Raw genomic sequence first — 14,908 nt, forward strand, 5'->3', positions numbered from 1 at the left:
ATCCTGAGGTTGATGGTTCGGCGTTGTCAACTCAACGGGGAGTTGATTCATATATCAAAGACCAGGAGCGAGTAGTGGCGATACTATCACCCGAAGCAAAAGACGGAAATATGTGGCTGAACTTCGAACATCATGTCATATGCAAAGGACTTTATAACCAGTGAATAAGCACAGCGGACGAAGAGAGTCCGTCGTGTTCTTCTGTGGTCCTAGCCATGCGTGAGAAATGCCGGTAATCATAGCAAAGGAAGCTTGAGAGGCAAGTTGCCAAGATACCAAGGACCGTGGTCAACCAGTCCGCATCATGTACTCCGGATTCACGTTGGGATCCCCAGATTTTCCCCGCCTTTGACTGGGTCATGTCCGGGGTAGCCAAAGCCGGAGATTATTGGGTGGTCAAAGAGCGAGCACGTTCCAGAGCTCTTAAGCGAGAAATTTGACATGCCAAGCTTGCCTTTACAGGAGCCATGTGGGTTTAGGTCGGCTCCGAGCTCCTTCCGGAGAATGTCAACACCGCCGAAATGGCTGCCGGGCTTGCAAAGGTCCGGCCCGAGACAGCCAAAAGACAATGCTCGCGCTGGGAAACCTTCCTAGATGCAAAGCCAAGAATTGCTGAGCTTCGAAATGAGCTTGTAGAAAAGTTTATTTAAGTTCACGTGAATTAAATTGTTGAATCATTGAGTCATTACCCCAACCTTCTAACCATCATATCCAAGATCAGTAAGTGCTTCAACAATGCTAAAGCCGGCGAGTGACCGGCATCGATAAGATTAAATAAATTTCATGCCTGGGTGGTGACACTAGGCCAACAAATTAAAGATGACGCCAAGATGGAAAGACACAAGCGCACATGAAATCCACAAACTCGACAACCCTCCAACGGCCGTGGCGGCGTTGTTCTTCTTGCTACTCTTCGCAGTGGCCGAAGTACTGGAGGTCACAGTCACATTTGAATCACCGAAGGCAGGGTCCGTCTTTGAAGAGGGGTTGTAATATTCGAGAATGATCTTGCTCGCCTGTTCGGCAACACCGTAAGTCGAGGCCATCAGGTGCGATGAGAGGGCAATGGGAACAATACTAGCGTCGGCGACGCGGACGTTTGCAAGACCGTAGACGCGGAGGTTGGCGTCAACAACGCCACCCTGGTCTTGAGGAAGCATTGCGCAAGATGAGGAGGGGTGGAACTCTGTGCTGGATTGTTCGCGCAACCATTGGGTCCATTCGTCGTCGGTTTGAACAGTTGAGCCTGGTGCGATCTCTGCGGTGAGTGTGTCCTTCATGGGAGAGGTTTCACCGATCTTGCGAGCCATCTTAATACCCTCGAGGAGGATTTCGATATCTGAAAATTGTTAGTTGAGCAATGGGACCACACAAGACTGCTTTCGGGCGTACCTGAGGGGTTGGCAAAGTAGTTGGGGTCGATGACGGGGTAGTCCATTGGGTTTGAAGAGTTGATATAGACGCGACCGTGACTGTAGGGGTGTTGAAGAGCTGCGCTGATTCCAACGTCGCCATTCGCGTCACTGTTCATGAACAGGAGCTCAACTTGACCCATGGGGCTGGTGAAGATTGCGGAGCCAGTTGTGTTGTAGATCGCCTTGTATCCAGCGATGACGCCGTCGTCGGTCGTCGTGTTCGGTGTGTATTTGTCCATGTTTTCAAGGAACTTCTTGCTATACTCATCGACCTTGCTTCCGAAAAGGCCGGTGGAGTTCACATACGCGATGGCATCATCAATGTATGAAAGGTAGTTTGTTTTGGTCTGCGCTAATCAGCAAGGCCACACTGCAGATGAATTACGTCTGGGACTTACCTTATCGGCACCATTCTGGTACCAGATAGATCCTGCGGTGTCCACACTAGTGTTCCATTTCACAGTTGCACTCTGCTTCAATTAGCCGTATGATCAGAACTCGGCTTAAGTGAGACTCACAATGTGATCTTGGAGGTGCTGTCCGACACCAGGAAGCTCGGAGACAAGGTCAACGCCGGCGTCAGAGAGGACGTCCTTCGGGCCGACACCACTGTAAAGCAAGACAGCAGGGCTACCAACACTTCCACTGGCAATGATCACTTCCTTGTTCACCCTGACAGTGGACTTTGTCGTTCCATTGTCGGAAGTGTACTCAACACCGCTAGCTGTCAGGTTGGTTGTGGTCGAGTTGTCAAAAACCAACCGAGTAACATGAGCATTGGCCATGACATCATAGTTGGTACGGTCAGGAAGTGGATCAAGATAACCAGTTCGACTGTAAGAGCGTGTCCAGTTGGAAGGGTTGATGCAAGAGGTTGAAACCTCCGCACCCCAGACGTCACCGCCATACATTTTGTCGGAAACGTCGACACCGATGCTTTGCAGGGATGTTGACCAATCGCCGACTTGATCGAATGTGCTGTGCAAAGTTAGCCTTGTTACATGGACCACCTAGGCGATTTGAGCGTACTAGTCAGGATACGAGGCGTGAATAGGGCCGTCGGTACCGTGGGTTGATGAGTCCCAAGTAATACCACCCTGCTTAGCAATTTCGTCACTGGGAGGTGTGAATGTCTCGCTCTTCTTCAGAGCGGCGTAGAAAGAGTCCCAGGACCAGTTGTCGGCGCCATCCATATCGCCGAGCATAGTCTGCCAGGCATTGATCTCGTCCTTGCCTGGACGAGTCATGTACAACCCGTTGATAGCAGAGCTACCTGTGTTACTGTGTTAATTTCATTGATCATAGCCAATTTACCGTGGAAACACGAACCTCCGAGCACCTTGCCACGCGGCCACTCGATCTCACGGTCGTCGGCATTTGGCTGCTTGACGGTGTAGAAATCCCAGTTCAAAGGAGTTGTCCACAGCGAATCAAAATATGAGTCGGCGGGGGTGTCTTTATGAAAGTTAGGGTTGGGACCTCAAACGCGCTCTTGATAGGTCACATACCGATGCGCTCACGGTATTCATCACCATCACCACCAGACTCCAGGACCAGCACGGTGTGATTTGACTCGGCTGACAAACGCGCGCCTAGCACGAGACCAGCCTGACCTCCACCGACAATCACAAAGTCGTAAGCATCGTTGATTTTAGTGCGCGGCGCCAGCGCATTGGCGAAGCCGAGACTAAGGCTTGCGCCCACGATCTGGGTGACGGACAGACCAAAGCGCATACTCAGGTTAGGAGGTGAGAGACGTCAAGAGTTGCTATGACCAGAAAGATGGACCTCGATTATATTAAAACCTAACCGATTAAAGAATCCCGGGCTAATGGCTAGTGGAGCAGGCAACGCCGAACCTTGAAAAGCTTGTGTGATTAGAGACTCGATTTCACAACAAATTTCTGATAAGCCACGACAGAATTAGCAACCGATATGGTAGGTGGATCAACGGGGGGAGATCCTACAAATGAGATCTTGGACTCTATCACTCCACTGCACTATTCCAACTTTTATCTTGGAAACGAACCTTCCTCCCGTCCCCATTTCCGTGTTTTAGACCCTCGTTCCTGAGTTTTGTCTAAGACAATTCCCGATCTGCGTCACACTCGTCACGGTCGTCACAGTTGCTAGCTCTTTTGTACTACTGTTACTATCGGACGCGCATGTCAAGCACGTCGGGAAGAAAAGCACATAATGCCAGCGCGTACTCCGTGTATGTTGAGCACGGTTGGTTGGCCGCGTGGTTGCCATGCGCACAACCAGAGATCTGACGCCAATGCGCGTCCGGATTGGCTCAATAGCGTGGATCCGCTCAGGACTCAAGCGGATAGGCCCACGGTTGGTCAACGAGTTGATCGCAATCTTAACCTTAACCAATAAGCTTCTTGTATTGCGGCGGGTCACAAATTAAAAATCTCGAATTCTAGACCCAAGGACCCTCTTCAATGCGAGAGTGTCGCGTTTGAAACATTTGACAAAACAGAGATCACATTGGTTTGAATGACTGATCCAAGTTTGAATATGACATTTTATGATCTCATATGAATCTAACGGCGATTTACACCCCGATCTAGTTATCCCCGACCTGAGACCATGTGTTGGAATCTCGGAAATTTTTGTATTTCGCCATTTGAAAAATTTTTACAAACTATTGAATTTTCCATGGCACGCAAAAGCAAATAAATTTTCACACCGTCCAATTAAACCCGCACTGGCAACGTGCCGGGTGTCGTTGCGAACGCCTCTTCCAATATTTCTAAGCCACACAACAGCTCCTGCTCGGTGATAGTGATCGGTGGAGCAATGCGAAAGGCACCCCCGAAGCTGGGATGGCTACTAAGATTGGCCCACAAGCCTAATTCATAGGCTCGATCACCAATAGCCTTACCCAGCGCCAACGCAGGGGTCTTGGTTTCGCGCTCCTCAACAATCTCGATACCGGCCATAAGCCCACGTCCACGAACATCACCAATACACCCATACTTTTCTTTGAGAGTATTGAGACTGTCGTGTAATATTTGTCCCATCGCACGGGAGTGAGCGACTAGCCCATCGCGAACCACAATTTCAAGCACTTTGTCACCCACTGCAGCGGGAAGTGGATCATTGACATGGGTCGTGTAAAAACAATAGTCCCGCTGCGCGCAAACGCGCTCAATCTCCGCGTTTGTAACCACCGCACTGAGCGGGAGCCCGTTGCCGAGCGTCTTGCTTAGCGTAAGGATATCGGGGACAACCGACTCGTGGTCAATGGCCATGAGGTCTCCACACCGCCCAACACCAGTCTGAGCTTCATCGACGATCAACAGCATGTCACGCTTCTCGCACTCGCGCTTCAAGGCGCGGAGATAGCCAGGCGGGAGGACGTGCATTCCTGCGCTGGACTGGATACATTCCACAATGCAGGCCGCCAACGAGCCGCACGACTGCATGTCGATCATTCGCCAGCCGTACTCCATCTCCGCTTCCCAGTCGTAAGATCCGTCCGGACGCCGGAAGATTGATCGGTATGCGTTTGGTGGGGGAAGCATCAGCATGCCTGGCATCAATGGTCCTTGGCCTTTGCGGCCGAAGTGGTATTGCGCGCCCAGTGCTTGTGCTGTCACACCGTGCCAGCTGGCGCCCAGTCCGACGATTTCGAACTTGCCGGTGTATACTTTGGCCATCTTGATGGCGGCTTCGTTGCTCTCGCCTCCGGTGGACAGGAAGAACGCTTTGTCGAGGCCGGCTGGGAGCAGATTGCAAAGTCGTTCGCCGAGACTGATCACTGGTGGTGAAACCATGCCTGAGAAGAGGTGATCAAGCGAGGCCGCGTGGTCAGTGATCGTTTTCACAATCTCTGGGTGCCCATGGCCGAGAAGACATGACATTTGGCCGGAGGTGAAGTCAAGAACCTTATGACCCGAGGCTGTATATACATACAGACCTTTGCTCGCGCAGATCACGTCCTTATTGAACTTGGTTCCAAAATTGAGGAGGTACCTGGAGGTCTTAGCCTGAAGCTCATCTTGGTTCACTTTTGCATATAGCACAGGTCTATCGTCGTTTGTTTGGGTGGTGGTTTGTGCTTCACCAGGTGTGGAGATCCCGGGTGCCATGTTCGGAAATGACGATATTGGCTAGGCTATGATAAGATGTGGTGTTCAAGGCTATTATCCAAAGAGATAAAAAGCGTCCACGGGTGGGCCTCAAAAGTTTCTTATCTTTCACAGTAGCACTGATCGCTCCTTGATCGTCCAGTGACATGTCATTTTGTGGTGGATGTACTTTGGCAGGCGCCTGTGCTTTCGCCGCGGAACCGCGGCGAACACGGGGACCCCTTCACCCGCACTACCCATGAGTATCGTGGCACTCGATGGAAATTCCCGTGGATTCACAAGATTGAAACAACTTCGTTCACACCTGGGCATTCCGGTCGAGATTTGATTGATTTATATACTTTGCAGCGTATCCCATATGCTGGGAAACATATCATCCACAAAAGCCATGTCGTGTATGAAATGCTGCTCTACATCTGCGTCTGGGTGTTCCCCAGGTGGTGCTGAATTCAACAGCTTCTCGATAACTTCAGAATGTTGTGCCAGACAAATGTCAGCTAGATCCCACCCAGAGTTCTTCTGATGCGATCTGAGCGATTCCAAAAAGTCACTCGCCATCCTCAAAGAAGCACTTTGAGCGAGCCCAGATGCCTGCTCGGTCTCCAGTGCACAGCGAATAAGAAACGTCACTGTTGACGAGAATGTGAAAGCAGCAACAGGAAGCCAAAAGTCGCCTAGTTGCGTTTCGCCCAGCTCTTGTATTAAAACCACAATATCTTCTGCTGTCCTGCGAGCTTCCATCGTTCGATTAGCCATTTCTTCGGGATTTGCGTCGGGCGCTTGTCTCTCTCTGTCCAGGTCTATGCGCCTCAATAACAACCTCGTCGCCAGATAGGCCAGTCGAAGATTGGAGGCACCAGGGATATCAAGGTTGGAGCCGCGGATGATTATCTTGCGAATGTCACCTGTTAGCGAGTCTACCCATTTGTTCAAATCCAGCTCAAGATTTCTCGCTGGGCCTTGGGTTTCAGCACGAATGTTGTACACATGCTCCAAGCAATGGTCAAGTACGTCTGTGAGGTTCATCAATTCGATGAACACAGAATTCGCTTCGCTGTTTTGTTCCCAATCGGATAGGTATTCCGGAATCGGCAGTGGCACATCATACTGAGAACGTCGTATGTGTGGCGGGGTCCCATAGGTAAGACTTGACCTGAGAAATATTTAGATTTCAGGGTACTCCCACATCTCGACAGCTTCCGGGTAAACTTACCAGCGATCATGAAGAAGAAGAGACCACCAGACCTTCATCCTTAGATGTTTTTCGGCCTGCGGAATATCCCACGGAAGCGGATTCCTATTCAATCCCAGAGAATGGCATAATGAGAGAGCCGAGCTGAGTCTAACGCCGTTGCCAGTCATTGAAGTAGTCGGGCGCCCCCCGACATCCAGAAGCAGTGATTTGATCGTTGAAATACCAGCCGATGCGTGTAGTTCAGAGTACGAGGCCTCAATCGCAAGGTTCCAAACAAAGCGGGCGTCCGGGCATCTCTCCCGAGATAGCACGGGATCATATTTCCAATAGGTGAGTGACTGGGCGTACAGATTGGCGAGGAGTGCCGGGGAAATTCGATGTCTGGCATTCATATATTGGGCCCTGAATGAGCTCCCATCAAGAAGCGGAAGGCATGGATTGACCTTCCTCAGATATCTGCTCCCCCGTCAGTTTTCTGTAATAACTCACATCGGACCCATTGGAGGATAACTCACAACTCAATTAAATGGCCTCCCCATGGCTCAACGAGCTTTTCGATAGTTTCCAAATTTTTCAATGCCGGACTAGAGTTCACATTAAGACCTAAGGGTCTTTTCTGCACCTTTGTAAATATCACAGGCGACGACGAACTCCCAGGCTCCACAGGCCGAATCTCACGTATCCCCTGCCCACCAGAGATATTCGATAGATAATCCGCTAGAACATGATTATCACCCGTTACCGCCGGCCCCAGTATATGAGGATTATCATCATCCGCCTCTAACGACAGCGGTGTATCTTGGCTCTTGCCCTGAGTCGAAAAGTGTGGCGATGCCACTAGCCCCGTCAATGGCTGAGCCACAGGGGTGCGCAGAGCCGGCGGTAGAATTATCGGCGCTGTCTCCGCGGAATGCCGTTTGTGGGGCGTGGCCCTTGCGCGCCCATTTGGGAATGTGCAATCTGTGCCGTGGGCACGACACATCAGACAGGCCTCGGTATGTGGCTCGATCTTGCACCGTGACTTTCTGCGCCGGCATGGTAGGCATGCTGGCTTCGTGTGTGAGCGGTATGGACGCTCTTCTCCACTTTCCATGCTGTCCGCGAGATTGGAGGTCCGCGGCGGGTTCCCCTCGGTTAAGGTGCTTGAAGCCCGCTGGAATGAAGTCGCACAGAGCACGGGCGGTAAGGTTAGGTTAGAATGACCGTCCCTTGGGCGGCGCGCTTCCAGCAGTACGACAATTCGGACTTTGAGGCAACGTGGAGACGTTAGCAGAGTGCAAGCCACGCCGGAAATCCCCGCGGGAGACAAAAGTGGGTCGGCCCAACTCGCCGTCAAGCGAAGAGCCCTCGTTGATCGCTCTCTGGTAAATTCACGTTGACACACACGGATTTGTCTCAAAGTTTGACTCTCGATTTCACTTGATATACTCGCTGCCGTCTTGGTTCGTGACAACGTACCGGTGCACCAGAATATCCCGCCGGCAGTGTACAGGTGGATTGCTCAGATCTAGCCCTGAACCAGTCTCCAAACATGTTTTATAAGCATCACACCCTCGATCAAATCACCTTAGATAGGTTCGCACTACATGTTATCATCATGAAGGAAAAGATGGCTCGTCCATCGCGTACGCATTTCTCTCAATTGCATGAAAACACGTCAACCTAAGAATATTCGCAGATTCTGACATTATTGATTGACGCCAAAGTTGTCCAGTATTAGACCCGTGTCCCCAGATTCTTTTGCCCACATGTTTCAAAGCTGCTGCAAGCCCATGATCAACCCGTCGATGTCGTCAGGACTCGTCTCTTGGATCTAGGTCCCAAATATCATACCGGCCTCGAAATCACGAACCTCACACTCTGAGCTCAAAAAGGTGCTGAAAATGAGGAGTTCATAGTGGATCTCGCATCCGCAACATCGAGCGAGATTCATAAGCACAGGCATTTTCAAATGCTCACCACCAGTCGGCCATCCTCCATTTGTCGAACTCCATCGCCGAGACTGATTCGCTTGGCGTTGGTTGAGACGATCATGAAGCGTAAATGAACGCATTCGACGAACGATCGAGCCGAAGGAAGCTCCGTACTTCGAAGCAAACCTTTCTACTCGGTGAGAGCGGAGTTGGCCAGCCTCCATCTGTCGAACCACATCACTGCGATTCATTCGCTTGGCGTTGATTGAGACAATCATGAAACCGAAATGAACGCATTCGACCAAATGCTGGAGTCGAAGTAAGTTGCGTGTTCTGAAGTAAATCTTCTACTCGTTGAGGGCAGAGTCTTCTTGAAGCATCTCGACCTCAAAGAGCTTCGTTTCTTTGGTTTTTTTCGGGATCAAGTGAGTTTGGTCCCTGACCCCCTGAAGGGCAATGTTGTTCCCTTCACTCAGGATGTTGATCGCCTTTCTGGCAATGGAAAGACGATAATTTGGGGGTTCTTTTGTGTTGGTCGCTGCATCGCGTATCCGCTTGATCACAATGAGGATATCCGAAGTCTTTCGAAATTTTCTGATGAGAGGCACGACTTCTGCCCGAAAGGTAGCATTGCTGAAATGTTTCATCAATCAGATCTCGTCAAGGCCCTCTTTGATACATTTGATGTATTCTTTCTTATTTTCGAGAGCGGAAATCTTGTCGTCAAGGAATTTTGATGCTGTCGAATACACAGAGTGTTTCGATAATTTGCCGACACATCTCTCACGGTGTTCCTGCAAAGTCACGGCAGATGCTGGACGTCCAAGAAAAGACTCTCTTCGGGACTGTCAGCATAACTTTTTCTACCATGTTGAAGGGCAAAGGATGATGTTAAAGGCGAGAGCGAGCAAAGTGAGAAAGGTTATGGAAGAAAGGAGAGCGAAGAGGAGGAGTCCAAACCCAGTCAATGGTCAGGGGACATCGCTTGCTGTTACTCATTTACCATTTTGCTCGCTTCAATTTGCTCGTCATATTGTTCAACCTTGACTTGGACGAAACGCGTGACCTTTTTTCCAGGTAAGGAGATTGGAAACAGTGACTCCTAATAGACAGGGTCTCTAGTACTACATAGAAGCCACTTTGAGTCAGGCAACGCTTCAAGAATAGAATCAAATTTAACCAGAGGCTAATGATGTGGGAGGAAGGAGAAGGAACAAGAAGACACATGGAGCGAGCAAGCAATTTATAGCAAAGAAGCAAGAAGCATGCGAAGTGATATGAAAGTGATATGAAAGTGATATGAAAGTGATATGAAAGTGAGACAAATGGAAGGAAGCAACAAGCAAATAAGAAGCGTGCAAACAAGCATGCGACAAGAGCCCATGTGGTGCAGGTCGACATGACAACAACCTTGGAATCACGAGAAGCTGATAAAGCAGCGATTGCTTTCAACACCCTTTCCTTATTACTGATACCGCAGTCGGCAAGTAGACTGCATCTCCTTTCTCCCTCCAAAGGCTGGTGAAGTGTGGTGGGGCAACACCCCCCGAAAGCTGCACCGCTGACGCCTGACTTCCGGGGTCCCTCGGGGGAACAAACAACAAACCCGGACACCCTCAACCTCGCGATTCGCATATTAGATCGTGCACATTTATTTGAGCTTTCGTCCAGGAGGCTTTCTATCTCTCCGGGGCTAGAACTGTCACTAGGAAATTTCAAATACCTTATCAGCCTTTCCGGACGTCTTGGAAATTCCTTGGTCGTCAGAAAGACAGAGTAACTCTCCCGAGCTTTGACGCAATCGAAGCCAAATGTGAGGTCAACGGATTACGAATAGCCTCTGCTATGGTGCTGATAAATACCGAGAATGCCAATATGACAGCTTCATTATTCCATCCCTCGACTCAGGTTTGAAGCTCGCTACAATGGCTCACCTAGAATCTCGCAAGCATATCTCCACGGACTCTGGTTTCCCGATCACACTGCATCCGCATTTCAACGAGAAAGTAAAGAGCCACGTTCCCCCGGAACCACTCCGAACTCCAATTACCCCGCCTCCAGACAGAGCATTGTTCGCAGATCCAGAGAAAAAAGCGCTGTTCACTGTGGCAAAGCGAGCTGACCTGACTGAATCAATTGGAACTGTACTCGAGGGTGTGCAGTTATCCCAGTTGAATGAGACTCAACTGGATGAACTAGCGCTGCTTGTAAATGAGCGTGGTGTTGTTTTCTTTCGTGACCAGGACCTCACTACTGCGAAGCAGGTTGAACTGTTTCAGCACTATGGTATGGTTTCTTTTTCTTGCAATCGAAACAGCTAAATAACTTGTCTTGAAGGGATTTTGGACAGGCATCCGGCTCAAAAGGTAACAAAAGACGCTCCTAAGCTGCCTCTATATTGTTTCTGACAGATTGCAGGATCAAAAGGTAGTCTTACATCCACGGTGAGAGTAATGGCCGATATTAACTTTGCCGAAGTTCGTGAGCATCCAAGGTAGCCGCGAAGATCACCGAGAAATTTTGAGTTACACCCCATGGGTAGGTGTACCATCTGTGTCATCTTGATTGTTTTCTCAGTATACCGTGCTAACTATCACAGCCAAGTGGAGACTTCCACGCCGATACCTCATTCGAGATCAATCGTGCGTACAAAACCTTCAAATGCAAGGGGAATTCTGACAGCTTGCAGCGCCATCTTACTCGCTTCTGCGAATGGAGGAGCACCCTGAAGTTGGTGGTGACACCGCCTGGGTAAGTACCACGCATTCCTTGCTATATGATGAATGCTGACCTGGTAGGTGTCACAATATGGTTTATACGACGCCCTGAGCAATGCTTACAAGAGGTTCCTCGATGGTCTCCACGCGGTGCATACCTCAAGATTACAGTGTCAGCCAACTTCAAAGAAGCATCTAATTCCTGCACTAATCAATTATACAGACGATACCATCATCGATCTTTGGGGAGCTGGTCCAAACCGCCCTCCAATCGATACCCATCATCCCGCCGTCCGAACTCACCCCGTCACCAAGTTGAAAGCTCTCAATGTCAACCCTGGATTCGTGACTGGGTTTGCTGAGCTCAAGAAGCTGGAGTCTGGTAAGCAGCTCTCTCTGGTCTCTCTTTCACAACTGACTTTTTTTTTTTAGACAAGATTCTCGATTTCTTGGCATATCATATTCACTCGGCAGACGATCACTCCGTCCGATGGAAGTGGGCGGTTGGCAGTGTCGCGATGTGGGACAATCGGTATTTATACATTGGCTCCGTTCGAATATACTTTCTAACCTCGGAATGCGCTTATCAGCTGCACTCTTCATCGGGTCATCCCGGGAACCTACACAGGAACCAGACGTGGTATTCGGACAACAGTGTTTGGCGAAAGACGTGAGTATCATGATTCATGCATTTCTCCTAGGCGTCATCTCGGGATGTCTCTCCATGCTAACCATATTTCTCCCCTCTAGCTTCCTTCGACCCTGCAAGTGAGAGTAGAGCAGAGCGCGTACTGCGTGAAGAGAGCGAACACGAAGGAAAGGACGGTGTTTGAAGGGCTCTCGTGTATGGTTGCACAGACCAAATTCATAGTAATAGTGTTGAACAAGAACTGTTAATTAAGATTATATTTGCGGCAACCTTGAGGTGGACTCTGAAGGTTCTTTATCACAAGCCCTGGAGGGAATTTTGACCATCGCATCATTTAGTTGGGACAGCTTCTCCAACAACATAAGGCTCCTTTTCGGAGATGACGGCTGTGTTCTGCTCCTCGTCCTGACCCTGGGGGAACTCAGCAGCTTCCTTGGAATGTTCAATAGGACTATGATCCCTGACAACCAGCCATGTCGGCCAGATAGCGAGAACTTGAAGTCGTTAGCATGCTGCAAGATCATAACCGAGACTGAGACTCACCAAGGAGGATTGTGTTCACAGCGAGAGGTACTCTTCCGCCTGCCCACTCGCGGGTGTTTAGACCAAAAGATACGGCTTGCGAGAAACTCTCTTGGCCGCGCAGAATTCCAGTAAGACGGGCTGGTGTATGTTAGTGATCTGCGAGAGTCAGGTCGTTCACGTTGTCACTCACAGAGTTCGGAGATATTATCCGTCATGGTAGCAAGAAGGTAGTATAGGAAGTTAGACATGCACTGCTGAGAGAATTCTGGGCGAGGCAAGTTAGCGTGCGAAAAGATGGGAATCGGGTAGTTGACTTACCCCAGAGGAGGATAACGAAGAATCCTTCCACAAAACCCTTGTCGGCCCAGTCTAGTACTGGTGGGTTCTTGCTGTACTTTGTTTGGATGACCCAGCAGTAAACCCAAGCGACGATGTGCACCACAATCACGTAGAAGAAACTAGAAAGTTTTGTTAATAAGCCAACATAATCCCTCATGGCTGCTTTTCGAAGACAATCATACCTGTACTTGATTCTGTTTTTGACCGAAATGCCTTGGTAGTCCAGGAATCTACTGATGATCGCCGAGGAAAGCAGACTGGCAAAGTAGCCTTCGATAGTGTTAGATCAAATCTCACGCCTACGCCAATAAAAGTTTTCAACATACTGACGAATCCCATGAGAGCACGTGCACGGACACCGAAATAATAGGTCTTGAAGTCTGATAATCAAGTTAGCACCTCGTGTCGAGAAGAGGATAGTAGACAATTCTTACTTCCGCTATACTGATTGAAGAGCGCAGCCCAGAATACAGGCAAAAGCAAGAGAACCTGGGTTTATTAGCCCAAAATCGGAACACGTGTGATAAATTTTCAACGTACCTGCTTGCGCTTGCAGACCTTCCAGAGCTCTTTCATTTCGGCGCGCCAAGAGTCCAACAAAACAATCTTGACTTTGCTGCCATCACTGCGTTGGACCTTGTTGGGTGGGGTGAGCCAATAGGCCATAGGAACAGCCAGACATTGTAGCGCGACAAAGATGAGGTATGTCTGCGATCCCACTTTTCCCTTGCTGTGGGCGTCACCAGAGCTGTTACAACGTCAGAATAATTTCCCGCGAAATGAACACTCAATGAGACGTACTGATTTAGTCCAAGAACGATAGCACCTCCCAATAATGGACCACCTGTGCGGAACCAGAGCCAAATGCTGGTTTAGTTAGTAAGTTTATCCCATTGGATGTTTTGATGGCAGAGGGACCTACTTCATGTAGCGACCTCTCTTAGAAGGCTCAGGGTAGCCCAGTGCCACAGCGCCCTCGGACGCCCAGAAAAGACCAGCTCTAACATGGGGATCAGTGACCGTGTCTTGAAATTCTGATGAAATATACTCACGATAGACCACAGAATACTGATCCAAGAAGCACAAACCACACATTTCCCTAAAACCACGTCAGTCCCGTTCCGTGTATTGGAGTATTTTCCCAGAGATGCATACATATCTGTTGTTTGTATACAAAGCAGCCCTGAATTCTCGTTAGAATGGTAATCACATCGCATGGAAGGCGCACATACGAATACACGGGGTATCCAACAGCACCCAGCATCAGGGTCCAGTTCAAGCCAATGCGGTTAGCAATCGGACCGCCGAAGAGACATAAAAGTCCCACTATCGCATATGTTAGTACAGAAAACTTCCGAGATTGGAGTCTTGCAGCCACATACTGAGACCGAAAACCAAGGCATTGGCAGCATTGATCAAGAATGGTGACTGGGCACCGCCTGCGCCCAAGGAGTTCATAGCATTCCATAAACCCGGGGCCAAGAAGCCTACTGCACCAATGACAGTGGCATTGAATAGAGTTCCGCGATACCAAACTCGCTTTTCGGGCTGAGCCGAAGCATCGGAGGCTGATATGGAGGTGGCCATCTTTGACTAGAAAGCTACAACCTTGGAAGCCAAGAACCTTGGAATGAATAACCTTGAATGCCAGAACAATGCGAAAGTGGAAAAGGCCAAAGATATAAGACTTAGAGTTTTCTTCGCATGTTCTTGGCTAATATCCATACCACGTTTTTGTGTTGCATTAAGCCTATTCGAATATGTTCGCAATATTGCGTGCTTTGTTGCTTGAAGCTCTAGTGCCTTTCTGGGACTAGCGCCCACGGCCAAGACAGCCTTAAGAGAGACTGGGCCAATCACATCTAGGGCGGGCGGGTAATTGTGGAGACTCATTTTGGCGAGAAGCATGGGCCGTTGATTGCCGATGGTCAATCGGGAAAGATGAGCAGAGATTTATGGTCCAAGCTTTTGTTAGTTGTCATACGAGATGGAAGTGATTTGTAGAAGCGAAGAAAATCAAGTTTGTATTATCTCATGAGAATTTCGTTATGTTGC

At 49.4% G+C, this 14,908-nt stretch overlaps 6 protein-coding genes across 6 annotated transcripts; 2 read left to right on the forward strand and 4 right to left on the reverse strand.

Moving 5' to 3' along the window:
- Window positions 1-800: 800 nt before the first annotated feature.
- N7506_002820 (GMC family oxidoreductase) lies at window positions 801-3,149 on the reverse strand (the record flags this gene model as incomplete). Its single annotated transcript, XM_056952115.1, has 7 exons — window positions 801-1,339; window positions 1,393-1,762; window positions 1,814-1,885; window positions 1,934-2,393; window positions 2,445-2,688; window positions 2,745-2,870; window positions 2,924-3,149. The coding sequence occupies 7 exons, from the start codon at window positions 3,147-3,149 to the stop codon at window positions 801-803; spliced, it is 2,037 nt and encodes a 678-aa protein (XP_056813807.1).
- A 968-nt stretch (window positions 3,150-4,117) lies between these two features.
- On the reverse strand, window positions 4,118-5,515 carry N7506_002821 (aspartate aminotransferase family protein; the record flags this gene model as incomplete). Its single annotated transcript, XM_056952116.1, has 1 exon — window positions 4,118-5,515. The coding sequence occupies one exon, from the start codon at window positions 5,513-5,515 to the stop codon at window positions 4,118-4,120; it is 1,398 nt and encodes a 465-aa protein (XP_056813808.1).
- Window positions 5,516-5,848: 333 nt separating this feature from the next.
- On the reverse strand, window positions 5,849-7,803 carry N7506_002822 (transcriptional regulator family TF; the record flags this gene model as incomplete). Its single annotated transcript, XM_056952117.1, has 3 exons — window positions 5,849-6,668; window positions 6,729-7,166; window positions 7,226-7,803. The coding sequence occupies 3 exons, from the start codon at window positions 7,801-7,803 to the stop codon at window positions 5,849-5,851; spliced, it is 1,836 nt and encodes a 611-aa protein (XP_056813809.1).
- Window positions 7,804-8,928: 1,125 nt separating this feature from the next.
- N7506_002823 (uncharacterized protein) lies at window positions 8,929-9,360 on the forward strand (the record flags this gene model as incomplete). The annotated part of the gene is made up of 2 exons (XM_056952118.1): window positions 8,929-8,942; window positions 8,988-9,360. 2 exons carry the CDS (start codon window positions 8,929-8,931, stop codon window positions 9,358-9,360), a joined length of 387 nt encoding a protein of 128 aa, XP_056813810.1.
- A 1,188-nt stretch (window positions 9,361-10,548) lies between these two features.
- N7506_002824 (TauD/TfdA dioxygenase family protein) lies at window positions 10,549-12,173 on the forward strand (the record flags this gene model as incomplete). The annotated part of the gene is made up of 10 exons (XM_056952119.1): window positions 10,549-10,909; window positions 10,961-10,989; window positions 11,102-11,161; window positions 11,223-11,265; window positions 11,313-11,374; window positions 11,422-11,512; window positions 11,564-11,722; window positions 11,773-11,872; window positions 11,931-12,010; window positions 12,091-12,173. 10 exons carry the CDS (start codon window positions 10,549-10,551, stop codon window positions 12,171-12,173), a joined length of 1,068 nt encoding a protein of 355 aa, XP_056813811.1.
- A 146-nt stretch (window positions 12,174-12,319) lies between these two features.
- N7506_002825 (Major facilitator superfamily domain general substrate transporter) lies at window positions 12,320-14,440 on the reverse strand (the record flags this gene model as incomplete). The annotated part of the gene is made up of 14 exons (XM_056952120.1): window positions 12,320-12,483; window positions 12,533-12,652; window positions 12,705-12,779; window positions 12,833-12,972; window positions 13,036-13,123; window positions 13,180-13,233; window positions 13,288-13,342; window positions 13,394-13,601; window positions 13,655-13,720; window positions 13,776-13,853; window positions 13,906-13,952; window positions 14,009-14,036; window positions 14,086-14,179; window positions 14,236-14,440. The coding sequence occupies 14 exons, from the start codon at window positions 14,438-14,440 to the stop codon at window positions 12,320-12,322; spliced, it is 1,422 nt and encodes a 473-aa protein (XP_056813812.1).
- Between the last annotated feature and the right edge of the window lie 468 nt (window positions 14,441-14,908).

This window comes from Penicillium brevicompactum (assembly GCF_028827555.1).
Source record: "Penicillium brevicompactum strain IBT 35665 chromosome Unknown utg000002l_segment0_segment0, whole genome shotgun sequence".
NCBI classification, from domain to species: domain Eukaryota; kingdom Fungi; phylum Ascomycota; class Eurotiomycetes; order Eurotiales; family Aspergillaceae; genus Penicillium; species Penicillium brevicompactum.